The sequence below is a fragment of the Physella acuta genome, unplaced genomic scaffold (genome assembly GCF_028476545.2).
Source record: "Physella acuta isolate Inbredline_101_S28 unplaced genomic scaffold, ASM2847654v3 ptg001332l, whole genome shotgun sequence".
In the NCBI taxonomy this organism is placed as follows: domain Eukaryota; kingdom Metazoa; phylum Mollusca; class Gastropoda; family Physidae; genus Physella; species Physella acuta.
The window spans coordinates 1-27,961 of NW_026732847.1; the positions used below are offsets into that span (position 1 = coordinate 1).

Here is a 27,961-nt window from a genome sequence, read left to right on the forward strand (position 1 = left end):
ACACCCTTACTGTCTCATAGATCTTGGGCGCCCTTACTATCAGTTAGTCCAGGAGCGCTTTTGGTATAGTTTATGTCTCGAGGTTTTGCTAGGTTTTGGGTATGTTAGAATATCAGGTTATGTTATTGGCGCCCTTCTTTTGTGAAGTCTAGGGTACCCTTAGTATCAGATCAGGAGCGCTCCTGTGAACGGTAGGTCTCGGGCGCCCTTCTTTTGTTAAATCTAGGGCGCCCTTAGTATTAGGCCAATAGCGCTTCTGTGAAAGGTAGGTCTCGGTCGCCCTTATTTTGTTAAATCTAGGGCGGCCTTTGTATCAGACCAAGAGTGCTTCTGTTAAAGGTAGGTCTCGTGCGCCCTTCTTTTTATAACTCTAGGGCGCCTTTCTTTTTATAAGTCTAGGGCGCCCTTAGTATTAGGCCAATAGCGCTTCTGTGAAAGGTAGGTCTCGGTCGCCCTTATTTTGTTAAGTCTAGGGCGCCCTTAGTATCAGACCAATAGCGCTTCTGGAACCAGTAGGTCTCGGGCGCCCTTTTTTAAGTCAGGTCCTGGATGTCCATAGTAGGCCTATAAGTTAAGCAATGAATTCCCTTAGTATAAGTTAAGTCTTTCGTCCCCTTATTATAATTCAGTGTGGGCCATTAGTATCCCTAATAGCATATCTATACACTAGCGCTCTCCTTAAAGGTCAGGACACTGGCCGCCTTGACCTGCTTGTATAAAATTAGACCCCAGGACGAAAGCAGGGCCCAGTCCGCCACTGTTACGCAACAGCTGATATCCGAGTCAAGGGGCGCAACCGTCAACAGAAGGAAATACTTTCAGCGCTGCGAGACGGGGGTTCTTATCTCCCCATAGAACTTGTGGGCGACCGTTAGGTATGGGATTTTCACTATGGCGCCTGAAAGCTACGATTGTAAGGATCAAACGTTTTTTTTTTCTTCTTCTAAATGCCAATTTTATCTGTGTATAAATTTATAAATATATAAATAAACAGTGCGATTCGGTTTTTTAAAAAACTTAAATTCTAATTTGGAATTTAAAATATTAATATTTACTAAATAAAATCAACTAAACAATTATATTTATCTTATTTTATATTAAGTTTAAAAGAAAACCAGGTTCTAGTTGTAAGTATGTATTTTGTGACTCCTTTATAAACTCCTTATTACACTCTTTAATTCATGACTCTTCTTTATGAACCGACGCTACATTAGCTTCTAATAATAACGGTAATTATGTAAATTAGTAGGTAAAAATCAATACAATAAAATTTTCCGCTGTAACTTTTTTAAAAAAAAAGGTTAAACTCGATAAAGCTCGTTTGTGACAAGATTTGCTTACAAGGGCTCAAGAGGTGTAAGATATTGGCCAAACTTTTAATCCCATAATGCCATTTTCATACTCGACGTGGCACGTAGAATATGGATACAAGCGTGAATGAGTTGACGTAGGCAGGACGTAGGCGTACTGCCCGGCGGAGGAACGGCACCGCCAAGGCAAGCAGCGGGGATATTGCCATATGGGGGTATTTTTGTGTGCGGGCTGTTCTGTCGAGGGCTCTCAGTTGTGTGGGATAGGGGGGGATCGATAGCGTGGCTTTTGGTGCTGCTAAATTTTTAACATTTGAACTCTACTTCATCTGCCCTCTGGATCGCTAAGTGTGCTGTTTATTTTTTTAACAATAACTATACTTCATCTGCCCAATAGATCGCTAGGTCTAAAGAGGATTCTTTACTTACTTTTGTAAGTAATTGATGGGTGGATTACCAAGTATAATTACAAAAAAAAAAAACGTGCCACTATTCATGTTGCTAGAGACTACAAACCTAACAATAGAACTAACCATAACTTAAATATAAGCTTCATAGATAGTCTAAGGCTTTGCGTGAAACATGGTCTTACCATTTAGTCTTGGCTTTATGTTTAGGTTTAATATTAGCATCACATTTAACCATTGCCACTATCACAACATTTAACCGTGATCCTAGTCTTAACCAAAAGTAGTAAAGAAAAGTTGAGTTTAGTAACTATACGTCGGTAGTATCAAGAGCTTTGAACAAATAACTTGAATGTCATCAACATATTTGGTATGGTTAAATATTTCAGAATAAACATACGCTATATAAACATAATGAAAACATACATCTTTATGGCGTAGATGTGGTCTGTAGCCTTTGCTCATTAAGGGCTGTGAGCAAAATGTACACGACTTAATATAAATAGGATGAGACTTGCTTCCATATAACGTACGAATGCTGAGATTTTTACTGGGTTATATCTTAAGTTCGCCTTCTTAGCGTGATATTTGTCAGGGGTACTAGGCATCAACATATTGAGAACCACTGCCAAATGACGCAGACTGCTGGGGATTAAAGCTTTACGCTCCACTCTATAACATAACATGCTGACAGGGTACTTGACATCAACAACGACAGAACCGCTGCTAAATGACGTATTCTGCTGGGAATTATGCGGGCTTATAGCGTTAAGCTTCACGCTGTAAGAACATGCTGTGTAGCGTACTTGACTTCTCATTGTGTTGTTAAGTTTCTGGCCAAACGTAGTTCACGTTTAGCGTGCCGGTTTAAAACGGTGTTTGTCAGTCCAGGATTTAAACGTCAATTCTTAAAATGGACTGTACCATGAAAGGATTACTAACTCCAAGATTTACGGTAATGAAAAAGATTAGAAATATTAAGTTATCTTATTAATTACTTTTTGTATTTTAGTAACTTGTTTGGGTCTACATCTACGTCTACGTCTATGTCTATTTTTGTGCCTATGCTTGTCTATGCCTATGTTTATGCCTTTGTCTACGTATACGTCTATGTCTATATCTACGTCTGAATCTTTTGTCCATCACCAACCTTTAGGAACTGTATTTATAACTTCATCTATATCTTGTCTATTTTTTAGTTCGAGACATAATTTATTTCTGTCTGTGTCTAAGTCATGCTTACGTCCGCGCCTACACCCACTGCAACTTTCTATCTATGTCTATCTATACATTACTTATATGTAATCATAAAACTTTATGCGCGGTTCAATGGATATTGGAACGCACAACTTGCCGTCAAGTGTAAAGAAAAACAAACTATTTAAATCTCTAGCCCCGCATTTAAACCACCGTCGTTTCGATACAAAGCTGTTTGCACTTTGTACCATTGGGAATTTCTTTAACAAACACGTCGGTTTTTATAACAGTCTGTTAAATACAAAATATAAACAAGAATCGATTTTCAAGTCACTAAATATATGAATATAAAAAATAGGCTACTCAAGGCGGTAAAATTGGATCGATTCTATAGTTATATATGATTGATTTTTACTGCATTGTGTATATTATCTGCAATGACGTCATATGCACTTATGTTTTTAAAAAAAATAGGGGAAAAAAAATTTAAAATCTTGTAATAAGGGGGTTGGGTATGGCGCGGGTATTATGCGAAGCTTAAAGCCTTATAGTTAGGTGTGGGTTAGTTTTACTGCAACTTAATGCACCGGTTGTTTCAGCACTGCTTTGGTGGTATGGGGGTGGAGGTGGGTGTGGGGGTGGGGGTCGTGGGAGGGGGGGTCTGTAATTATTCGCCGTGAGTGGGTTAATTAATTAGTAGTCTGCGAGTTTGAAAGAAAGTGGTGTGTATTTAAAAATCGATGGTTTAAGTAGATTAAGTGATACTTTTACACGAATACACTTCTACAGTTTGATACATTTTCATATAGAATAGTTATAGTTTGAGGAACTTATATATATATATATATATATATATATATATATATATATATTATATATATATATATATATATATATATATATATCTGTTATAGTTCGATAAATTTAAAAATAAAACCTGTTTTAGTTTGATGAATTTAGACATAACAGTTATAAAAGGACGGATTTACAATAAAAGCTGATTTTGTTTAATGTATCTTACATTTTGAGGAGCAACTTACGCTCAGAAAATGTCATATTTTTTAATTTATAAATTAACAGGTATAAAGGTCATGTTTTATGTGTGATTGACTATATACATACAGCTGTCATAGTATGACGAATTAGCTTATTGTTTGAGGAGTAAGTCACACTTAGAAGGGTTAAGGTAGCAAGATCTTATATCTAAATGCTAAATTTATGAAAGTGGCAGTACCCTACACAAAAAAGTCTGTTTTAGTTAGAAAAAAAATAATTTTCATCATGAACTTACATCAAAGTGCTTAAGTTATGACAGTGACAGTACCCTACACGAAAAGTCTGTTTTAGTTAGAAACATTTTTTTCAATATGAACTTACATAGAAGTGACAAAGTTATGACAGTGGCAGTACCCTACACAAACGTTTGTTTTAGTTAGAGAAATTTATTTATCATGAACTTAAAGTGCTAAATATTGAAAAGTTTTGACAGAATTGTTGTAATATGACAAAAACCTTATCTTAAGTTATTAGCGTAGTAGTTACCTACAAAAAAAGTAAGTCTGTTTTAGTTAGAGAAACGTTTTTTCTCTTTAATATGCACGTTGAAGGTTTTTATTGATACATAAATTCTTGCTGAATGTATCGTATTACATCGATTGGCTCAGTGATTGATTGGTTTGTACTCGCGTGATGAATGTGTTTGCACCTCGCACACGTCTTCATGGACAAAATGATTGCCTGTTCGCACAGAGGTGCAGAAAGGTAATCGAGGGTGATACAGTTAGTTAAGGTGGGGGTGGTGGGTGGTGGTGTGTGTGTGTGTGGGGGGGTGTTATTGTGTAGGCAAGGACATCGAAGCTCAGAGCTAGATTGGAGATTTAGTTTTCAGCGAATCGAACAAAAATGTGTTCTCCAGTAAAGGACGTCTCGTATTTTCCTAATCTTTAGACAGTATAAGCAATGTTTCTTCCAGACTTTTTTTTTATCCTTGGGGGCACTTGAAATTTTCGGGGGGAGGGAGGCGAACAATGTTTATAAGCATGTTATCTATATAAATTCCATTTCGTTGGTGGGGGGGGGGCCGCAGGGCGGTAGACTCTCTTCGGGGGGGGGGGGGGGGCAGAGTATAAGTACAGTATAAGACAGTGTAATGATACTTTATATATATATATATATATATGTATATATATATATATATATATATATATATATATATATATATATAAATATATATATATATATATATATATATATAAAGACTTCCACTTCCATTGTCTTATGATGGAAGTTTATATATATATATATATATATATATATATATATATATTATATATATATATATATATGTATGCATATATATATGTATATATATATATATATATATATATAAAGACTTCCATTTTCATATATATATATATATATATATATATATATATTATATATATATATATATATATATATATATATATATATATATATATAAACTTCCATCATAAGACAATCTTTATAGCACGCCGCACAAAACAAGCCTCTAATGTTACATACAAGAGCCTAACGAAGACTCCCATCAAAATACCAACTATATAGCAGTCTGTACAATCAAGCCTCTAATGTTACATACAAGAACTTCACGAATACTTCCATTATAAGACCAACTTTATAACAGACGGCACACAACAAGCCTCTAACTTTACATACAAACACTTAACGAAGACTCCCATCAAAACAAACCTCTAATGTTGCATACAAGAACTTAACGAAGACTCCCATATTTAGACCAACTCTTTAGCAGGCCGCACATAACAAACCTCTAATGTTACATACAAGAGCTTAGCTAAGATCCCCATCATTAGACCAACTCTATAGCAGGCAGCACAAAAAACAAGAACTTAACGAAGACTCCCACCACAAGACCAACTCTATAGCCTCTAATGTTATATACAAGAGCTTAACGAAGACTCCCATTTTAAGACCAACTCTATAACAGACGGCACATAACAAGCCTCTAACTTTACTACAAGAACTTAGCTAAGATCCCCATCGTTAGACCAACTCTTTAACAGGCAGCACAAAAAACAAGAACTTAACGAAGACTCCCACCACAAGACCAACTCTATAGCCTCTAATGTTACATACAAGAACTTAGCTAAGATCCGCCAGTGAAGGCCCGCGACGTACCATGTCTAATGCCGCCAGTAAACCAGGAAATGGGCGCCGCAGTTTTCTGAAAGTCCCCCACAGTTCTCAGACTTAGCCCCCACTTGAAAGGGAAATTAGCCGAGTTAAGCGGATTATCGATAATAAATCGAACGCGTCTCGATCGTGTGATCGGAGAACCGAGGTTCGATATAGGGATCAATTGATCTATTGTGTTTTTCTGTAGAAGACGTTGAGCTGGTGTTTTAATTATGTATGTTTCTTATACGTGTGCTTCATGGTTTAGTATTTGTTTTACGTAACGTTGAGTGAGATTGGTAATGTTTACTTTTTATTGTATGTTTCTTAAAAAAAGATATTGGTGTAAAGTAGCATTAAAAAAATCTACCTGGTGTATATTACTTTATTTCATAGTTATATAAGGTAGGAGTGGTACATATCGTTGCTATAACTAAAACACTTTCTTTAATTTTATTTTCTTATTATTGCTTAATTTTTGCTTCAAAGAATGCTTTGCAAAATTAATATTAAAAAAAAATCTTCTAAACGTGTATCTAATCAAAACGTAAAATATAAAATCCTCTAAGATTGTGTGATTACCCATATATAATGTTAGAATTACAATAAAATCGTGAAGGGATGGGAATTGTTACTTGAGTTTTTACACGACAACGTTAAATACCGTCATATGTAATAGGCGGTTGGTCGAAATGACATATGCTTATGTTATATAGTATGAGCTTGATCTCTAAAGGAAAATACATTTACCAACTTAACCATCCTTCTGTGGGGGTAATCCATGTGTGTGTGTGTGGGGGGGGGGGATGTGAGAAATAAAAAAAGCACACCTTTTGGGGTCCCTCTAAAGTAGAGGTGTAAGGAAGGTGTGGGGGTGGGTGTGTCTAAAAATGTTATAATTGTGTGTACGTCATAAATTAGCGATGTTCGCCAGTAATTCTTAGAACCAATTTAAATTCTATACTTGTATTTTTTGGGGGGACTATTATTTAAGGATAATAGCGATGATGTTTGAGTAGGGTGGGGTGGGTGGGGGTTGAATGAGTCGCTTAAGATTCTAGCTCTACTCACACTGTTATTACCCAATCATTGTTTCTTCCAGACTTTTTCGGGGGGGGGGGGGGATGGACTAAAATTTCCGGGAGAGGGGGGGGGGGGCTAACATTTCCGAGGGAGGGGCGCTAAAATTTCCTGGAGGGGGCTGACACTGGTACAATTATGTTATATTTACTATATAAATTCCTTTTCGTTCGGGGGCGGGAGGGGGGTGGGAACGGTAGACGTTCTTCGGCGGGGGGCGGAGAAGAAATGCCTGGAAGAAACTGTACCCAATGTGATACCCCTAATTGATTTGTTTACACATGTGTATACAGCACATGGAAATGCCCATGTTTCCTTCTAATAACACCATCGAACAGAATATCAGTTATAGAACGACCGCTTAGCTTTAATCTTTTCATCTCGAAAAAAAAAGAAGCAAACATTTTTTTTTACTGCCAATCTGAAACTGTAATTTGTTCCATTAGGCCAAAGCGGCATGTTGTAAAGTTGCCACCGGACAAACAGAGAGCACCTGGCATGTACTGATAACAGTCGGCGTGGGCTCGAGTTTGTTAAAACTACAACTGGTTAACGAAACAAGTTCTTTATGTCTGAGAAGTACAAATATGAAATGTGTCTAATAAAACATAAGGTTCATACATGCACTGCGTAATGCACAATAAACTTAAAAATACAAATTCATTCTGACGCATATATATATATATATATATATATATATATATATATATATATATATATATATATATATATATATATGTATATATATATATATATATATATATATATTGACCTACCTGGAATTTTTTTAATAACACAACATAGCTAATTTTAAATGTTACTCAAATACACCTAGAAACAATACATTATAAGTAAATAATACTTATGTACCTGCCTGTATCCTATATATTTCGGACTGTTTATGTTGTGTCCGCATATATATATATATATATATATATATATATATATATATATATATATATATATATATATATTGATCTACCTGGAATTTTTTAATAACACAACATAGCTCATTTTAAAGGTTACTCAAATACATCTAGAAACAATACATTATAAGTAAATAATACTTATGTACCTGCCTGTATCCTATATATTTTTGACTGTTTACGTTGTGCCCACATGACCCTTATGCTGAAATCCCTGTGGCTCTTGTCGTAGTAATCTCTGTCTTAGACTATTGTTATTTGTTTATCCACTATGAGTATCCGAGAAGAAACCATTCACATTAGCGTGAGTCAAGAGAAGGTCGAAATAGTAATTTTCAGATTAGACACTTCCCACTTGTATGACGCGTGAAGATTATTTAGGACTTAGACCTGGCTCGCTGTCTTGTAAATAAAAGACCTTGCTTAGAGCGTTACCTGAAAGCTAAGACAAACAGTGTGTGTATGTGGGGGATGGGAGGGGGGGTTGAGGGGGGAATTTAAAACTAACTATTGCTTAATTGAATGGTTGAAGAAAGGAATTATGTTCTAATAATATTTTATATCACGTTTTCTTTTGCCTTTTTTTTTTTTTTACTAATACTTAAGTCATTACTTTCTCTATAGCTTTTGTGTCTGATATAAAAAATAATGTTTGTATATTACTTTTTAAAATTGATATCGACTACCCACCAGATATAACATCACGAAATGTTTTGATAAACATTAATATATTGCCATATACGTATACGTTATCTAATTATTTTTTTTACTAAACTTATCTTATGACTTTTTTTTTAGCTTCGTTTTCCCCTACATGGTTGTACTGCATTCTCATCTTTTATTGCTCTGGCATAATTAAGGTACGGAAAAGATTAAGATTTAGATCATTATTTCATTTTACTAAAAAATAACATTTCTTTCTATCGCAGGTGTTTTAAGAACAAGCACCGTTTCCAGTGATACTTACATCGGTGTTTATTTCACGTACAACAGGACATCTTTGTTTTTGTATCAAGAGGATAGCAAACAGAAACCGATTTTGTCTTAAACTCCAAAAAATTCTAGTGTCTTGGAGATAAGCGGTTAAAAAAAATGACTTAAAGTGTTATTTGAGGAGTTCATTGTATGCTCATAGCTATATATTTACTCAAATTTGTGAGAGTTAATTTATAAAGGCTGTAATTACTCCTTTATTTAAATGTGAATCGCGGTTCAAGTTGAAGTGTTCATATATGTGTGGGGACGTGTTTCAAGTTAAAGTGACACACTGTGTAACTTTGTGACCAGTATCAAATCTTGTGACAAATAAGTTGTACGGCTGGATAATTTATTTCATATCAATGTGACACTTAGTTTAAAATTTGTGACAACTATACCCCAGTTGTGAGGTTGGTGTCTCAAGTATGTGACAAAACCCTGAAAATGTGACATATAATCGATAGCTAATCTTCAAAAAGTTTCAACCTGGAACAAATCTCCTCCGTTGCCACAATCACGTAACTTGTGTGGAGATTAGAGCTTGTGTTTAGAAAGTCAGTTAGAGAAATGGATGAATGGAACCCGGCGATGAAGCAAGCGAGCGGCTACAGTAATGGTTTTCTTGAGACTAGAAGACAGACACCCAAGAAACCCCGGAGTAGGAGAGAGGTGAGAGGTTATATTGACATTAGATGGGTCATAGAAAGGTGAAAGGTTATGTTTACGTTAGACTGTCAGTAGATAGATGAAAGGTTATATTGACATTAGACGGGTCATAGAAAGGTGAAAGGTTATGTTGGCATTAGACGGGTCATAGAAAGGTTAAAGGTTATGTTGACATTAGACGGTCAGTAGAGAGATGAAAGGTTATGTTGACATTAGACGGGTCATAGAAAGGTGAAAGGTTATGTTGGCATTAGACGGGTCATAGAAAGGTTAAAGGTTATGTTGACATTAGACGGTCAGTAGAGAGATGAAAGGTTATGTTGACATTAGACGGGTCATAGAAAGGTGAAAGGTTAAGTTGGCATTAGACGGGTCATAGAAAGGTGAAAGGTTAAGTTGGCATTAGACTGGTCAGGAGAGAGGTGAAAGATTATGTTGAATTTTAAAGGTTATGAGAAAGGTGAAAGGTTATTGCGACATCGGACGGGTCAATATAGAGATGAAATGTCATGTTGGCATTAGACGGGTTATGAGAAAGGTGAAAGGTTGTGTTGACATTTAACGGGTCCGGAGAGAGGTGATAGGTAATATTTACATGAGGTGGAGTAGGAGAGAGATGCATGTAAGAAAACTTCCTATAAGACCTTGCCCTTATGACTTTACTTGTAGTTATAACATATATATCCCTAAAAATTGCATCAATGTACACATTTAAAAACTACTTAATGGTTGCACAATTTAAAAAAAAATGGCAAGGACACTTTCGTTGAGTTATTACTGTATAACAAACAAAAAGTTAAAAATCAAATCGGATGCACATTTCGAATTACGAATATAAACATTCCAAATAAATTATTACCTTTGATGGTTTATGTTAGTTATAAGAGTCATGGTATTTATAGTTCTATATTTTAACCTTGTCTATTTCCAGTGGCGGAACTTGATGTCCATGTCTTTGGACCGGAAGCGACCGACGAGGGACGCCGCCCAGACGGAAGAAAACGACACGCAGATGCTTCCGCCCATCTCAAGGAACTCTGGGAACGGTTCGGGAACAAGAACCGAACCAAGTTCCCCCAGACTCGCGGCGTTACCCCAGAACCACCTCTACAGCCAGATGAGCGTTTCTAGACTCGGCGTCAACGGGAACACGACTCCTGACGCGACGGTTAAGTCCCATGTTAGCCATAGCTTTGACCTTGATCACAGACAATTTCCTGTTTCGCACCCTGGGATACATCAAGTTGAAGGTCATACGTTGGCTACTCCTAGTCTTGGGAAATACGAAAACGTACAAAACACAAACAAATTGGTTGGATATTCACATCTGAATTTAGTTAACGAAGCGAGTAAAAATTCCAACTTTTACACTTTCGATAAAGAAAGACGTGTCATCAAATTTTTAGCCGAAGACAATTCCTTGCATCTGTCGCCAACACTGAGGCGTAACAAGGTCCTCTCAACCCAGGCGGCGCCCGCCCAGCGACGCCCCAGCAGGGAGAAGAAACTCGTCTTCAAAAAATCCAACCTCAAATCTCCCCCCAAACTCACCGCATCGGAAGAACCGTTTTCGATTCGCAGAAAAATTGAACAATTCCGGAAATGGCATGAGGAACATTACACCGATAAACTAAACCTCATGCGATTGGATGCTAATAATAGTAACAGTGTGAATAAAACTTCAACGAAAACATTCCCCGGTGTCGACTTTACTAAAGTGCTTGAACAAAGTATAACCCAGAACAGGAAAGAGGAAACAATTGAAAATAAAACAGATAAGAACAATAACTCTAAATTTGTTGACATAACACAAAGAGGACTTGTGACGCATATCCGGTTGCGCCCGGAGACGACGTCCACGTGGAAAACATGGCGGGGTGTCAACGAGAGCTACGCCTACACCAACGTGGATACCTACATCCGGGACAATGAACTTATGGATGAGGAGAGGAAGGAGTGGATTCAGTTGTGGTTACGAGATGTGAATTTGGCTATGGAAGATGTGGATGTCGATGCGAAAGAGTGTCTGCAATAAAATATTTGGTTGCGTCATGTTTTTTTTAAATAAAATGATATATTTAGAACAGTGAATTTTTTTTGTAAATACATAAAGAAATAACATGCATAATCAATCATAATCATTAAAAGTTATGGAAATATTGTATATGAACTCAAACGCATGTCCGCACACATGCAAACAAACACACAAACTAAACTTAATGTGACCATTCAGTTTGGTATTTCATTGTATAAATGCAATTACGGTACCGAATAGAATAAGGGTTGAAAGAAGGCAGTGCTAATAGCGACAATAATCTCATACATAAGTGGTAGGTAGGACACCTAATTTGTGGTGCTCTACCTCTAGGCCATGCTAGGCTGCTAACCCGTAAGTCTCGAGTTCAATCTGGGTTCAAGTCAGTAGACCGTCCTGAGTTCACTCAACTCTGATGGGTACCTAACTCACGTTAGGGAAAGTAAAGGTGGCTGGGCATAGTGCTAACCACACTATCCGTTCATATGCCGAGGTCAAGAAACTTATATAGTTCATCTGCCAAATGGATCGCTAGGTCTAAAAATAAATCTTTACTTTTTTACTTTTAAAATTCATGACACTTTTATCTCAAGGGAGTGATGTGTCATTTCTATACGCGTGACTCGTACTTGGTGGTAGTTTGCTTATACAGAATAAATCGGGGTGGTCAAGTGGTAGAGCGTTTGATAATGACTTTAAAACACCTGTCTCGAATTACAAGCTGTATTCTGTCTCATTAGCAGAGTTAACTCAGCTTTGATGAGTACCTGTCTCAAGTTGTGGAAAGTGAAGACGGCATGGTGTAGTGTTGAGCACACAGTCTATTTTTATGCCAAGGTCTAAGAAACAGACGAACTCTACTTTCAGTAGCCTACAGACCAAAGTGACTTTACAGAATCCAACTTTAAACATTCACATTCAATACAACACTAGGAAACCATGGGATAATTAAAAATGGCAGGATTTTATTCAAAAGTTGTAAAATTTGGAATGTTCTAGTTTTCCTCCTCTAACAGATACGATTTCCCAGCATTCTGTACGGCGTCCATGACTCTCCTGGCTAACAAAGCCACGACGCTGGTTTGGTTCCGGATGGCGGAAAACGACGTGAAAATGGGCGGGGCGTAAAGGTGGATAAAATGGAAAGCTGCAACACAGAGAAATTAACAACATTAATTACACTGTTTAATCAACACTGTTTGTTTGGAAACCAGTGTAGTAATAACATAATGCTCTTCACGTTATTTACAATATTTGTAGTGTAGTTGGCGTTTTTATATAACGGTGTAGGAATATGTGGGAAAGCAAATGCTCTAGACATGGAATAATACATACAGTGTGGATGCATATTTTGTAGGACTATAAACAATAGTGATAAGCTGAGTAAAATAATGTTCTTTAACGGAATAATACAGTGAAGCTGCTGAAGTAAAAGTAAAATATTCTTTTGAACGTGGAGGTCAAGGGTGACGTGGTGTTCAATTGTTTCTGTGACCTCGGCATAATAGGAATAATGTGATCAGCCCCAACCACCTATACTTTCCCTAATAAGAGTCAGGTACCCCTTAGAGCTGGGTGGACTCAGGGACGTCATACGAACTAGAGTCCGAGATCCGAACCCGAGACTTTCGAGTTAGCAGCCGTACGCTCTACAACCCGACAACGTCGTCCAATACAGTGACTAGGCTATTTTCGTTTACATTTGGTAATATTCAGTAAACAAATAATCTTTATCATAAAATAACATTGTAGATGCTATGTTCGTGTATCCATAGCGATGATGTACAGTGTATGAATTCTCTGTGACGTAAAGCAATACATACAGTATTCTTGCTATGTTCGTTCAACTGCGGTCAATATTTTAGTTAGTGAGTTCTCTTTGACACAGCATAACACAGACAGTGCAGGTGATATGTTAAACTCAAGCGACCAACCGTTTGTCTCTTCAATGTTAAATCTGGTTGTGGGAGTCCGTTCTTCATAGCCCCTGAGGTAGTTGTTGTGCCAGATAGGGTGGCAGATGTTGTGGTAACAGATCACCTGAGGTGGGGAATAAATCCACATTTATATTTTTATCACTTGAGGTGGTAAATGAATCCACATTCATATTATTTGAAGTGGGAAATAAATCCACATTTATATTTTTATCACCTGAGGTGGGAAATAAATCCACATTCATATTTTATTACTTCAGATGTGAAATGAATCCACATTCATATTATATTACCTGAGGTGGGAAATAAATCCACATTCATATTTTATTACCTGAAGTGGTAAATAAATCTACATTCATATTTTATTACTTCAGATGTGAAATGAAACCATATTCCAGAGGCACCCCCCCCCCTCAAGATTTCGATTTGCACCCCCCCTCAAGATTTCGATTTGCACCCCCCCCCCCCCTCAAACTTTCGTTTTGCACCCCCTCAACCTTTCAATTTATTTTTTCCAACTCATTTTGGCGCCCCCTAAGGTCGGCGCCCGGGGACATATGTCCCCCCCCGCCCCCCCCCCCCCCCTCGCTACGCTACTGCCATATTCATATTATATTACCTGAAGTGGTAAATAAATCCACATTCATTTTATATTACCTGAACTGTGAAATAAATCCATATTCATATTTTATCACCCCACCCCTCTATTTTATTACCTGAAGTGGTAAATAAATCCACATTCTTATCATTGAGGTGTGAGATAAATCCACTTTCATATTTATCACACGTGGAGTAAAATAAACCCACATCCATAGACAGGTGGATTGGATACTGACCTGCAGCTTGGGGTCAATGTGCACCAGATCCGGGTGCCTCTCATAGAGCTTGTAGAACATCAGCACCGAGTTGAAGGCCCACATGTCGTCCCTGTAGTACCTGCACCCGTTGGATCATGTGGGGGGGGGGGGGTGTATTTCGACGAATGACGGTAACCACAAGAAAAGTAACACATGTATAGGAATTGTCAACAGTCAGGCATCTGGCACTGTCGTCCCCCCCTCCCCCAGCAGCACGTCTACCATCCCCGCTCCCCCCCCCCCCCCCCCAAGGATGAAATTGAAACAAAAATATAATTTATTTAGAAAATATAAAATAATAAATAGGAAGTTTCAAGAGCCCCACCCTTGTAGAAAAATGTCTGAAAGATACACTTATTAAATGTGTCAGTTAATACACTTTTAGAAAGCTGTCATCAAGTTGTGTTAGGTTTCTTGAGAAATAAAAACAACTAATACCGTCTTAAGTACTTCGTTATGATAAATCTAGTGTACAAGATAGATAAAATTATTGGTGTAAATAAATGGTCTGTTTGTTATTTTCATGCCCTAATTTTTTTCTATAATTCTTTCGATGTTAAACATGTTACCCGAATGACTCTAAGATTTCCTACAAAACTGTCATGGTCAATCCAATTACCAGAATGACTCTAAGAATTGCTACAAAACTTTCATGGTCAATCCAATTACCAGAATGACTCTAAGATTTCCTACAAAACTGTCATGGTCAATCCAATTACCAGAATGACCAGGGGCGTAGCGAGGGGGGGGGGCGGGGGGTGCGGACCGCACCAGGTGACACCATTTAGAGGAGGTTGACACCAAGGCAAAAAATAGCAAAATATATAGAGAAAAACTTGAGAAGGGGGTGCAAATCGAAAGTTTGAGGGGGGGGGGGGGGGGAGGTTGCAAATCGAAAACATGAAAGTTTGTCCCCGGGAAGGGTCGCTACGCCTCTGGGGGTGACACCATTAAGTGCCGCACCGGGTAACACCCGACCTCGCTACGTCACTGAGAATGACTCTAAGATTTGGTATACAACTGTTATGCTAAATCCAATTACAAGAAGGACTAAGATTTATCAGAAAGCTGTCATGGTCAATCCAATTACCAGAGTAATTTGCTATACAACTCTAAGAATTATTAGCCGCCAACTGTAATGGTGAATTTGTCAGAAAACAGTCATGGTCAAATCAATTATCAGAAGGACTCTAAGATTTATTAGCCACCCACTGTCATGGTCAGTCCAATTAACAGAAGCACTCTAAGATTTATTAGCCACCAACTGTCATGGTCAGTCCAATTACCAGAACGACTGTAAGATTAGCTACAAAACAGTCATGGTTACTCTAATTACCAGAAAGACTCCAAGACTTTCAACAAGAAGGGGGCTCCGGCCTTGGACACCAGCAAGCCATTGCTGATTGTTCTTGGCCAGGGGTCGACGCGGCCCCAGTCGTAGCACATGATCGTCGGGTACCTCCTCTGGCTCTCGGAGAGAGGCTTGACCCAAATGACGTCATTGTCCTAAACAGTAATGGGTGTAGCAATTTAAATGTTAACTATAAGAGTTAAATCACATAAGGAAAAACAAGTGTATGACTCAAATCTATTAAAAACAAACCAATTTGACTTTAACCACTGCTTATGTCATATATTTGCCTAATCACACATAAACATATTTGCCCAATCAGATACAAACTATCCCATGAACCCTTCCTTAACTCAGACATTAGGCCAATAATATCAAGTATACCCTTTGGCCAACAATATTAAGTAAACCCTTTGGCCAACAATATTAAGTAAACCCTTTGGCCAACACTATTCAGTAAACCCTTTAGCCAACAATATCAAGTAAACCCTTTGGCCAACAATATCAAGTAAACCCTTTGGCCAACACTATCAAATAAACCATTTGGCCAACAATATCAAGTATATCCTTTGGCCAACAATAGCAAGTAAACCCTTTGGCCAACAATATCAAGTAAACCCTTTGGCCAACAATATCAAGTAAACCCTTTGGCCAACAATATCAAGTAAACCCTTTGGCTAACAATAATAAGTAAACCCTTTGGCCAATAATATTAAGTAAACCCTTTGGCCAACAATATCAAGTAAACCCTTTGGCCAACAATAATAAGTAAACCCTTTGGCCAACAATATCAAGTAAACCCTTTGGCCAACAATATCAAGTAAACCCTTTGGCCAACAATAATAAGTAAACCCTTTGGCCAACAATATCAAGTAAACCCTTTGGCCAACAATAATAAGTAAACCCTTCCTTAACTCTAGCATCTCTATTAGGCCAACAATATTAAGTAAACTCTTTGGCCAGGAATATCAAGTAAACCCTTCCATAACTTATACATCTCTATTAGGCTAACAATATGAAGTAAACCCTTTGGCCAACAATATCAAATAAACCCTTTGGCCAACAATATCAAGTAAACCCTTCCCTAACTCTTACATCTTTCATTAGGCCAACAATATCAGCTAATCAACCAATGTTAAATATACGTCCTCCTCCATAAACTAACACGTGACAGTTCTCTCGTAATTCAAATCACAACACGGTACACCGATACAAACAAAACCTTTCCGGTGCTACGACATAAACAAACCCCATAAATTAAAACAAGATTCAGGATTGTCATGGGGGACTGACAGGAAAATTACCGGTGACCGACAAAAGTGGAGGGATCTTTCTGTGGAGGCCCCATTTGTCTTGGGCACAAAAAATAAAAGATGATAAGTTAAAAAAAAACAACAACACAAAACCATGACCCCTCAACAGGTAAGATACATTTAGATCGTTGACCTCATTATGCACGTGACCTCAACTTCTAAAAATAAACCTGGTTAAAATATCAGGTAAGGCGTCGTCCTACAATGATGTCATGATAATTTTGACGATTTTTTTAATGCCCCCTTTCCATCATCATAAAAAATGAGGTAACCGCCTAATAAGATGTCATTCATCTTGTCGCATAAGCCGAGTGCCATCATTTTATGGGAGACGTTTTTCTTTCTCGAATATGTAATGGCTGCTTTGACATAGGTAGGTTAATCTAACACGTTTTTATATAGTTAAAAAAAATGTCCTTAAAAAATAAAATGTACTTTAACAATTCGTTTTTTTTCTTCTTTGCTATTAATTCTAGTGGTTGAAGGGATTTACTTCAACACAATTAAGTATTACGTGTCAACTGGTTATGCGCCGTTGAATCCGATTTCAACCTGCTTTTCATTTTGGATTTGCTTTCATAGCCTTTGTCCAACCAAGAACAAACTACAAGGCAGCAGTTGTTTGATTTTGTAGTTGTCTCTCCTAGAAGAGTGGCTGTCCCCAGCTAACGAGCCTCATCTGCCAGAGAAATCGAACTCGAGACTTTTCGGTTAAGCAACACGAGCTTTACCGACTCGAAATTTAAAAATATTATTCAATTTTAAAAGATCGGACCCTTATCCCACATAAGTGTGACGTCATAAATGACGGAGACTTTATTAACAAAAAATTGAGTGACTAAATTTAGAACCAACGTTGTAAGTGCCGCCATATTTGTAGAGTAGAAGAACTCGGAGGATATCGGCTCGGTGGGCCATGACATTGACTTCCTGCTGGAACACAGAGCGGGGCTGGTCGACCTGGGTCAACAAGAGATAGTACGTAGGTGACAAGCATAACATTGTACACAACATAACATTGTACACAACATGACAGTGTACACAACATAACAGTGTACACAACGTAACTGCCTACACAACGTAACTGCCTACACAACATAACATTGTATACAACATAACATTGTACACAATATAACATTGTATACAACATAACATTGTATACAACATAACATTGTACACAACATGACAGTGTACACAACATAACAGTGTACACAACGTAACTGTCTACACAACATAACATTGTACACAACATAACAGTGTACATACCATAACAGTGTACATAACATCACATTATACACAACATAACAGTGTACACAAAATAACAGTGTACGTAACATAACTGTGTACATAACATTACAATAATACTGACAATAAAAAGGTACATCATAAAAACGCACGTATCATTGGCTTGTACTACAGACTACTATCATGTACAAACCATAACAATGTACACATTATAAACATGTACACACCATTATGTACCTCAATAACATGTACAAGCTATGTAAGTTTGTATATTTTTACATTAAATAGTTTCCTTTCAAACATGACGGTATATAAGGCAAGTGAAATAGTTCACCTGTTTTTGCAACCTCGGCTTATAAAGAGATAGTGTGGTCAGCTCTATACCTAGACGCCTTTACTTTCCCTCAGAGCTGAGTGGACTCATGGACGTTTACAGACTTGAACCTGGACTTGAAACCTTCGGGTTAGCATTCGTATGCTCTACCTTTCGACTACAACATACACCATTAAAATATACACACAAAGAACATATAAACTTCATTACAATGTATGTGCAATAACAACATACACACCATTTTACATTAGACATTATTATACTCTACACTTTTACGCGTACAAAAGTATGAAGGCAATAAAAACAGCACTGCAAACTGAACAAAAAACACTATAAACACCATTATAATGCACATTATAAAAAGTAAAAATATTGCAATGTTTATAATTGAATGCTTCTGCAACACAACACTTACGTATACACATATACTACACATCTACCACCCATGGCAACACTTAAGGCTACACATCTACCACCCATAGCAACACAACAGTTAAGGCTACACATCTACCACCCATAGCAACACAACAGTTAAGGCTACACATCTACCACCCATAGCAACACAACACTTAAGGCTACACATCTACCACCCATGGCAACACAACACTTAAGGCTACACATCTACCACCCATAGCAACACAACACTTAAGGCTACACATCTACTACCCATGGCAACACAACACGCCCAACTAGTTACCACTTACATAGACGAATGTGACGTTTTCGTGCAACAGCTTATCCCACCAGTACCCTGATGGTTTAGTATCGCCGTGTACAAACACTCTAGCAAATATATATAAACATTTTCAAGTAAAGTCATAACCTTAGAGAAACAAGTAATATCGACAAGTTAGATCTATAAAGTATGATTATCGTGATACAATCATTAAAGAAAATAATAATAATAATAATAATAATAATAATAATAATAATAATAATAATAATAATAATAATAATAATAATAATAATAATAATAATAATAATAATAATAATAATAATAATAATAATAATAATAATAATAATAATAATAATAATAATAATAATAATATTAATATTAATATTAATAAGAAGAACAACAACAAAAGAAACAATAAAAAAGTAATAATAATTTAATAATAATAATAATAATAATAATAATAAATAATAATAACAGCAAAAATAGTAGGTAAAGGATAATAATAGATTCAAACAACGTTCTATTATTTAAAAACAATTGGGAATGCTATACAAACGTTATATTGACATGTTGGATATAGCAATGTATGAATCTCGTATCAGAGATGTTTCCGTATACATAAACTTTATCAAGAAGAGAAAAATCATTCAAGCAACATTGTTCAAACAAATTAAAGTGTTATATAAAAAATATGAATCTTGTATTCTAAATACCGTCGGAACAAAGATCTGTCTATATATTCTAAGTTAAAACTAAAATAAAACGCAATTGTCGATGATATCATGGGCACATCATGGGATAAATGCTGCAAAATAGACGAACAAGAATGTATTATTTAATTCTATTTCATTGTAAGTTTTAAACCATTCATACCTTTATATTTAGCAAATAAATAAACACGGTGAGAAAACGGTCTAATTAAAAAAATCATGCTTTACACATAAGTTATATTAACAAGCTTTGCGTATATAAGTATAAAAATATCGTATTACATATATGTTCGTGTCCATTCACTATAAATAATTAAACTAATTCAAAAAATGAACATGTTAAACATGTTAAACAATATAAACTAAGGAATAAAGACAGACTAGACATGACAAAATATGAATCGTGTGTTGCATAATTTATAAGACTAAGTCAAGTGAGAAATACCACCGTAATTTATACAAAGGTAATTTATAATTTACCATGTCAAAAGTTAATCTCTCGGACTTGCATTTGTGACTGTAGATTGATGAGACGTCAAAACATTTTGGTCTAAGTTACCTGTGTGGATTTTTTTGTTTTCCACGGTAAAATTACAGTAAAACATACAGTATAAGGAAATAGTCGAACTTTGTTGAACGTAAATATTACAGAAAATATAAGTTTACTGAAATAGTCGAAATTTTGCCAATTTTGTTGAAGATAAAACATCAGTTTACGGAAATTTTCGAAACTTTATCTAACACCACAGAGATTTTGAATAAAAAAATATTTTATTTTATTATTTATTCCGCCTTTATAAAAATTATAATTTCTTTAATTTTCACAATTCCATTTTTTTTCTTCAACGATACTAGATTAGTCAGATAGCACGTAGACACATGTCCGATTGATGAGATGTCAAAACATTTTGGTCAAAATTACCTGTAGGTCTGAGGTGTGTGGAAGTTTTTGTTTTTCATGGTAAAATTACAGTAAAACATTAAAAAAATTGTTGCAGTTTTTTGGACGTAAATATAAAGGTAAAACATCAGTTTAGTGAAATGGTCGAAATTTTGTAGAACGTAAATATTAAGATAAAACATTATTTTACCGAAATGGTCGAAATTTTGCAGAATGTAAATATTAAGATAAAACATTAGTTTACTGAAATGGTCGAGATTTTGTAGAACGTAAATATTAAGATAAAACACCAGTTTACTGAAATGGTCGAAAGTTTAGCTAACATTACAGAGATTTAGAATTAAATGAAAAACTACTTTACTTTATTATTTTATTTTCGCTTTGAAATAAATTATTCATTATTAGAGCTGCAGTTGTTTCTTTAATTATATTTGAAGAGAACTTCGGATAAAATCAAAGTTGTCTACAACGATACTAGGATGGTGAGGGATCAAGTAAATCTACAAGTGTTCGGTAATAAGAGCAGAAAGTCACATTAATAGTGTATATACGCTTCTAACATACATATGTTCTGTCTGTTAACTTGTAACATACACAAGGCTGATACAAGTCACATTGCTTGTGTCTAAAAACTTTCAACACAGAATTCTGATACAAAGTAATACACATTGATTGTGTTTACGAACCTTTCAAAGCCTCCAACGTACAAGGCCGACAAAACAGAGATATAGCCTTCAAATGACCATATGACTGGACTTCCAGGTTTAGGGTTAAGGAAGATCATGTGGTTAATAAGCGGCACCAAATCAGATGGATCCTGGTGTTACATTATATATATATATATATATATATATATATATATATATATATATATATATATATATATATACATATGTATATATATATATATATATATATATATATATATATATATATATATATATATATATATATATATATATATATATATATATATATATATATATATACATATATATATATATATATATATATATATATATATATATATATATATATATATATATATATGACAGTTTTAATCAATACAAAAATACACAACTTATGAGATAACAAAATGCCAAATTCTTAGAAAAATCAAGAACCAATGGAGCAGAAATTCGCTATCTATAATTTTCTCTATAATCTAACCTCTGATTGTTTAGCATACAGACCGTCAGTTCTCCCATAGTAGAGCCACCTGAGTACGGCGTTAAATCTGGATGTGTTGGTGAGGATATTTTCCGGATACATTGGGCTGGACAGAACAATACACGGTGATATATACGTCGTATTGACCAACACACTGGAAACAGTAGCCCAATTATCGAACTCTTGGGGTGTGTGGCATTGGTTCGGATCCCTGAGAACATTTATTTTAAACTGTTGCATATCTTCCTGTTTTAAAGCTTGGTCTTGTTTTATCATCACGATCGTATCTTCGCTACTCGAAGCATTGGGTTTTGTGTAAACAAAATAGTTTTTAGTTTTCCAATCCTCTGGGATGTACGTCAAAACAGCTCTTTCACCAAAATAAAAACCTCCCCCCTCCTATTGATGCGATTTGTTCTAAAGCGAAATCCACAGCATCCATTGTGTTGCATTTTATAACTCTGTCTATTTTTCTTAAGTCTAAGTTAGGCAGCGATTGTCTCAGCTCGTAAAACCAGGAATAATAAAAATACCCACCTTCGTTTGGAAGATAATTATAATAAAAGACTAATCTTAACGGACTTAATATACGAACTATGCTCAGAAGTCCCAAGAATACTTCAAATTTTAAAACTTTATTCTCACACCACACGAAATGAACAGTCGTAGGCAATGCGCCTGGTAATTCAGTTCTTGTAGTCCCAGAACTTAGAATATCTCGAAACATTTTCGGTTCGTCGGTTGCTTTAAGTCTTGCATGTGGAATCTTTGGAATAAATTTTTCATTTTGTGTTTTTGTTTTCGACGAATTTAAATTACTTTCAAGTTTCTTTAGATTTTCCTCGCACTTACGTAACTTAGATACACTATCATTGCAATTGCTTAACTTAGCTTTGTTTTCTTCGAGTTCATAATTTAATTTTAAATTGTCTTCCTCGCATTTCGTCAATTTTGCACGAATTTTTTCATGGTGAAAACTTAACGTCGACATATTTTGTTCGCATTGTATAAATTTTAACAATGCTCGCTCGCTTCTGTTGAACTGTTTAGTCACAGAATAGTTTAAGCTCGATAAACCACGATTATATTCTTTTAATTGTAAGACGCAGTCGTCTTGGGCTGTAGGGTCACTGTAGTGGTTGTATCCGGAGAAGAATGTTAGAACAAAAAACACCGTTGCTGTTAAGTTCCACGCGATAAAGATGTAGGTGACGTTTTTGGATGGCTGCATTCTCGCCGAGTCCGACAGGTAAAAATTAATGTCACCTTCTTATAGTGCTCGCGTCTCATGGCAGGCTAGTAACATAAAAACTTCCGTGATGTACTGTAAAGTCTCTAAAAATTTGGTTATTTATCACGTTTGAAAATTCCAGTGCCTTTGCTTTAAAAAATTGACATGAATTTATTAAATACATTCGTAAATTAGTTATTTTAAAATAATTAACAAATTAAAAATATATAATTATATAGCTATTTTAAATTTATATTCAGTTTCCTCAACTAGCGTGTGAGTATAAGTTGTGTAGTTGATTAAAGAAGGGGCATGAATGGGTTAATGTTGTGAAGTCTACTTGTTGATCTGGTAAACATCCTATCTTTGCCCGTTGGTATTTTTAATTTCAGATGTCCGTCACGTTTTCGTTAGAGTCTAATTTATTAAAGTTGTACGGGCTTATACAATAGAGATAAAGGATTGAACTTTTACTCGCTTCAATGTTATTTGGTAGATAATAATTCATAATAAAGTTTACTCTAGTTTGTAGTTGATTTGTTGTAAATAATATTTTCATTTATTGGGACAAGAGTACTAGGAGCCCACCAAAAATTCGCAAACGGAAAAGTAAGCAAATACAATTATACGAATCCATTTTAATTTTTTCATATTTTGTGGAGGAATGTTTTGTTATGTTACAAGGTACTAGTTGTTATTCTTTGTTAATGTCTATAAATGCTCGATTTAAAACAAAACAAAACAATTCCTTGTGCACTTTTTTGCAAGCAGTTTTCCGTTGCGCAGTTTTCCGTGTGCTTGGTATAATCTATTATGTTATTTTTGTTTTAGAATTAATTTAAAAAAAGTATTTATTAAAATAATTTGTTTAACGAGGATTTGATTGATTCGTAATGTCAAGTATTACGTGTCCTATATGCTTAGCTTTCTAGGTCTGTGTCAAGCTTACCTGTACGCTATATTCTAGCCTGGGGGGAGAAAATGGGAGGGTTGGTGGCAGTGTTTTGTTTTTCAGGGACATCTAACTTGAAGAGGGGGGACAACATTGAACTCCACATTGAGAGATGCCCCACCCATCACAAAATTATAAGTGCCCCCACACCAGAGAAAAATGTCAGAAAGAAACCCTGGTTGATGTTGCTCCGTGTGCAGTTTTTTTCAAGCGTCACACACTAAAGTTTAGCAATTGGAAACTAGCTTAAGCTAAGAGACTTTTAGTAAATTGATAACAGCTCAAACTGCTTAGACAAAAACACAGACAAACAGACAAATTACACTAAGTTTTTTCCTACTCAGAGAGGCGTAAAACATCGAGATTTCTCAAAACCCACCTCGATTTTGAATTTTTGCACGATTACAATACTTTCTCAATACTTCGTATTCGAGAAAGTAAAAAGATTCGAAAACTGGGATTAAAATGCACAATTTCCATTCTACGCATAACTTGAACCAATCATAGATTCGTGTCATTAGTTTTTAACTGAACTTTAAATGTTTAAAAATTGTTCATTAAAATAACTATAAAATAGGAGTATTGTTTATTTTTAAATTTCTAAATTATAAACCATAATCATTTTATAAAAAATTCTAATTTAGTTTAGAATGTAGATAATTGCTTTTGAAAACATAGAGAAAACACATATTTTACAGTATATATTTTTAAACGAAAGGAAAGCGATTTGGCTGCTCATGAATTACGTGCTATGCGTGACATAATTATGGGCATGAAGGCGCAAAATAATAAGGAATATAAAAGTTTTTATATGTTTTAAAGAACATAAGCTGGTGTTAATTAAATTTACATAACATTGTCATACTTTGGCTACTTTCCCATTCAGATTTACATTCTTTCTCTTAGGCAATAAACACAAAAAAACATGGTGTACAATTTAGCATTACAATATATATATATATATATATATATATATATATATATATATATATATATATATATATATGGCCTTGTCTTTATCAATTTGAATTGCACAACAGATGGAATTTCAGTGTACAAAATGTATTTCGGACACTGAATTAATGTATACAGCACCTTCACCATCATACCAAAAGTAAAAAAAAAATAGAACGTTACTTCATGTGCAGTAAACACATTTTTATTTCTCTTAAAATTCAAGGTGGCAGTATTAATGGCTCGAGGAGCTTAACAATTTTAAAGTAAGAGTTTTACCGTCTCAGGAGTTTCACAATCTCAGGGAACATGACTGTTCTGAAGTAGGAGTTTTACCGTCGGAGGAGTTTTATTGACTCAGGGCACATGACTTTTCTGAAGTAGGAGTTTTACTGTAGTCTGCGTAGTGCAAATGGCTAATATTTTATTGAGTAGCAAGGGAAGTTCAAGGATGTAAAATTTGCCTTGGGGACTAGAACAGGTTCGTGGTCCTTGCTTCATGCTCGTATGTGTTAAGATTTTCTTACATAATGGATGCGAGTTTTTTTATGGTTAAACTAGTCAAGACATAAACAGTTAAAATTTAGACACTTGGAATAAAAATGACTCTACACACATTTCTAGAAGGACATGTAAAGAGAGTTGGTTATTCATAGTAAGCTGGAATTGACAAATTAATGGGCGATAAACAATTTGTGGGTCAAGTGGCGTAGGCAGGGGTTTAGTGGGCAGTTGCCCCCTTACCACTATGGATCCCACAAAAAATGGAAGTTGCCCAACGTTTAGTTAGTCACAATGCTCTCGTGCCGCGATATGTTTACAATTAAAAAACTTTGAGTCACATGATCGTTATGGAATATATTTATGATTAGTTTAGCTTCTGGTTTACCTAATAGATAGAGTGACAAATTTTAGACCAGCTTTAGATTTGTAGATATAGTTATTAGAGAGCAATATTTCTTCCAGACTTATTTCTCCGGGGGGGGGGGGGGGGGGGGGGGGGGGTGGGGTGGCTTCCAACATCCCCCCTCCCCACCCCCCGAAGACGAAGAGATGTCTGGAAGAAACTCTGTTAGAGAGTAAGAACAAACAAGAACGACCAAATATGGGAGTAGCAGGATAGTTTAGTTTTACACTAACACTGACTTTATCTGTTTGAATCTAATTACGATAATAAAAAAAAACTACTATGATATTCTAACTTGCTGTCGAAAATCAGGCCTACGAATTAGTTTTTTGTTATACCAATCTATTTACTTTTGTTTGAGGTCATTCGTAACATTATCAATGTAATTAAAACATTAATAAAAAAAACACTGTTGTTTATATTTCTAGCTCATTCCAAGACGGAATTTCCAATTTGAAGATAAAAACAAGTTAATAAAAAGTCTAGTGACAATTTAAGCGCAATTTCCTTAATTCATTTTTTGTGACCGAACGAAAGGATATTTTTGAAAACTTTCTTCGGCAATATTGTTCTAAATTATGGCAGGAATCGATTGGTACATGTTTCAAGTCGCTAAGTGGTCTGGATGCCGAGATATGGGCCAAAAACTGCATTTTTTCGAGGTTTTTTGGCTTTTCCGGGAAATCCAGGAAGGAATTCCGGGAATTTTTTGGGCCCACAATCATCCTCGGAACTTGCTTAACATATTGCTTTTGGAACTAGTCCTCGATATTGCTTCGTTGAGGAGGAGATACGACTTAAAGCTCTGCGGACACACATCCATTGCGGACACATATCCATCCAGAAATGACGAGCTACTAATCGCAATTCCTGTAAGGAAATTGCGCTAAAAATGTTGTTTATATTTCTGGCTCACACTTAGGGGTCATCCATAAATGACGTCACACTCGTAGGGGGGAGGGGGGGGGGGGTCCGTAATTTTGTGACGATGTGTGATGAGGGGAAGGGGGGGGGGGTTCAGATGTTGCGATGTCACACTTTTGCATTATAAAAAAGCAATGCTAGAAAACGAATTTTAGACGTTATTTTGCGTTTTAGATAACTGTTTTAATAAATTGTAATAGTTTAGACAAGATTTTAGAAAAATATCAATGTTTAAAAAAAATTCAACTGCAATTTTGAGGGGGGTTGTAGGTTGAGGTGTGACGTCATTTTAGGGGGGGGGGTCTGGCTTTTTGTGACGACGTGTGACGGAGGGGAGGGGGGGGGAGGTAAAAATCTTTTTAAAAAGCGTGACGTCATTTATGGATGACCCCTTAGTATGTGCTACTAAAACACTACCGTGTTAACAAGTTTGCATATTTATTTATTTGTTTGATTATATATTTGTCCAAACTCAGATATAGGAAAGTCTGCAACATATTTCGAATTGTAAAATGTGTACGTATGAAGAAAGAAAACTGCGTATACATCTATAAACACAGTTAAATTTGGAAACTTAAATTAAAATCTGAGACACATTCTAATTTAAAAATTACAAAATACACATTTAATTAAGCAAACAATTTTTTATTTCAAGTTCAATCTATGATGGACTATTTTAATTTAAAAAATGTGATTGAAATGTTCTTTGTATTTCTGAATCACTTTTTG

The 27,961-nt window shown here is 35.7% G+C and overlaps 2 protein-coding genes across 2 annotated transcripts; one reads left to right on the forward strand and one right to left on the reverse strand.

Annotated features, from left to right (window-relative positions):
• The first annotated feature begins 9,637 nt into the window (after window positions 1-9,637).
• On the forward strand, window positions 9,638-11,798 carry LOC131958521 (uncharacterized). The gene is made up of 2 exons (XM_059323607.1): window positions 9,638-9,741; window positions 10,670-11,798. Exons 1-2 carry the CDS (start codon window positions 9,640-9,642, stop codon window positions 11,771-11,773), a joined length of 1,206 nt encoding a protein of 401 aa, XP_059179590.1. The 5' UTR covers window positions 9,638-9,639; the 3' UTR covers window positions 11,774-11,798.
• Window positions 11,799-12,736: 938 nt separating this feature from the next.
• LOC131958522 (uncharacterized) lies at window positions 12,737-23,492 on the reverse strand. Its single transcript, XM_059323608.1, has 8 exons — window positions 22,265-23,492; window positions 21,781-21,911; window positions 19,512-19,590; window positions 18,084-18,188; window positions 15,901-16,070; window positions 14,544-14,643; window positions 13,708-13,813; window positions 12,737-12,920 (listed from the first exon to the last, which is right to left on the reverse strand). Exons 1-8 carry the CDS (start codon window positions 22,538-22,540, stop codon window positions 12,769-12,771), a joined length of 1,119 nt encoding a protein of 372 aa, XP_059179591.1. The 5' UTR covers window positions 22,541-23,492; the 3' UTR covers window positions 12,737-12,768.
• Window positions 23,493-27,961: the final 4,469 nt, after the last annotated feature.

Excerpts from the sequence above, each read along its gene's own strand:
- LOC131958521 (XM_059323607.1), top strand. The coding sequence starts at position 9,640 with ATGGATGAATGGAACCCGGCGATGAAGCAAGCGAGCGGCTACAGTAAT. Across the intron at positions 9,742-10,669 it reads AACCCCGGAGTAGGAGAGAG|TGGCGGAACTTGATGTCCAT; the intron begins GTGAGAGGTTAT and ends GTCTATTTCCAG.
- LOC131958522 (XM_059323608.1), bottom strand. The coding sequence starts at position 22,540 with ATGATAAAACAAGACCAAGCTTTAAAACAGGAAGATATGCAACAGTTT. Across the intron at positions 21,912-22,264 it reads TGTATGCTAAACAATCAGAG|GATCCATCTGATTTGGTGCC; the intron begins GTTAGATTATAG and ends ATGTAACACCAG. Across the intron at positions 18,189-19,511 it reads AAAACGTCACATTCGTCTAT|GTCGACCAGCCCCGCTCTGT; the intron begins GTAAGTGGTAAC and ends TTGTTGACCCAG.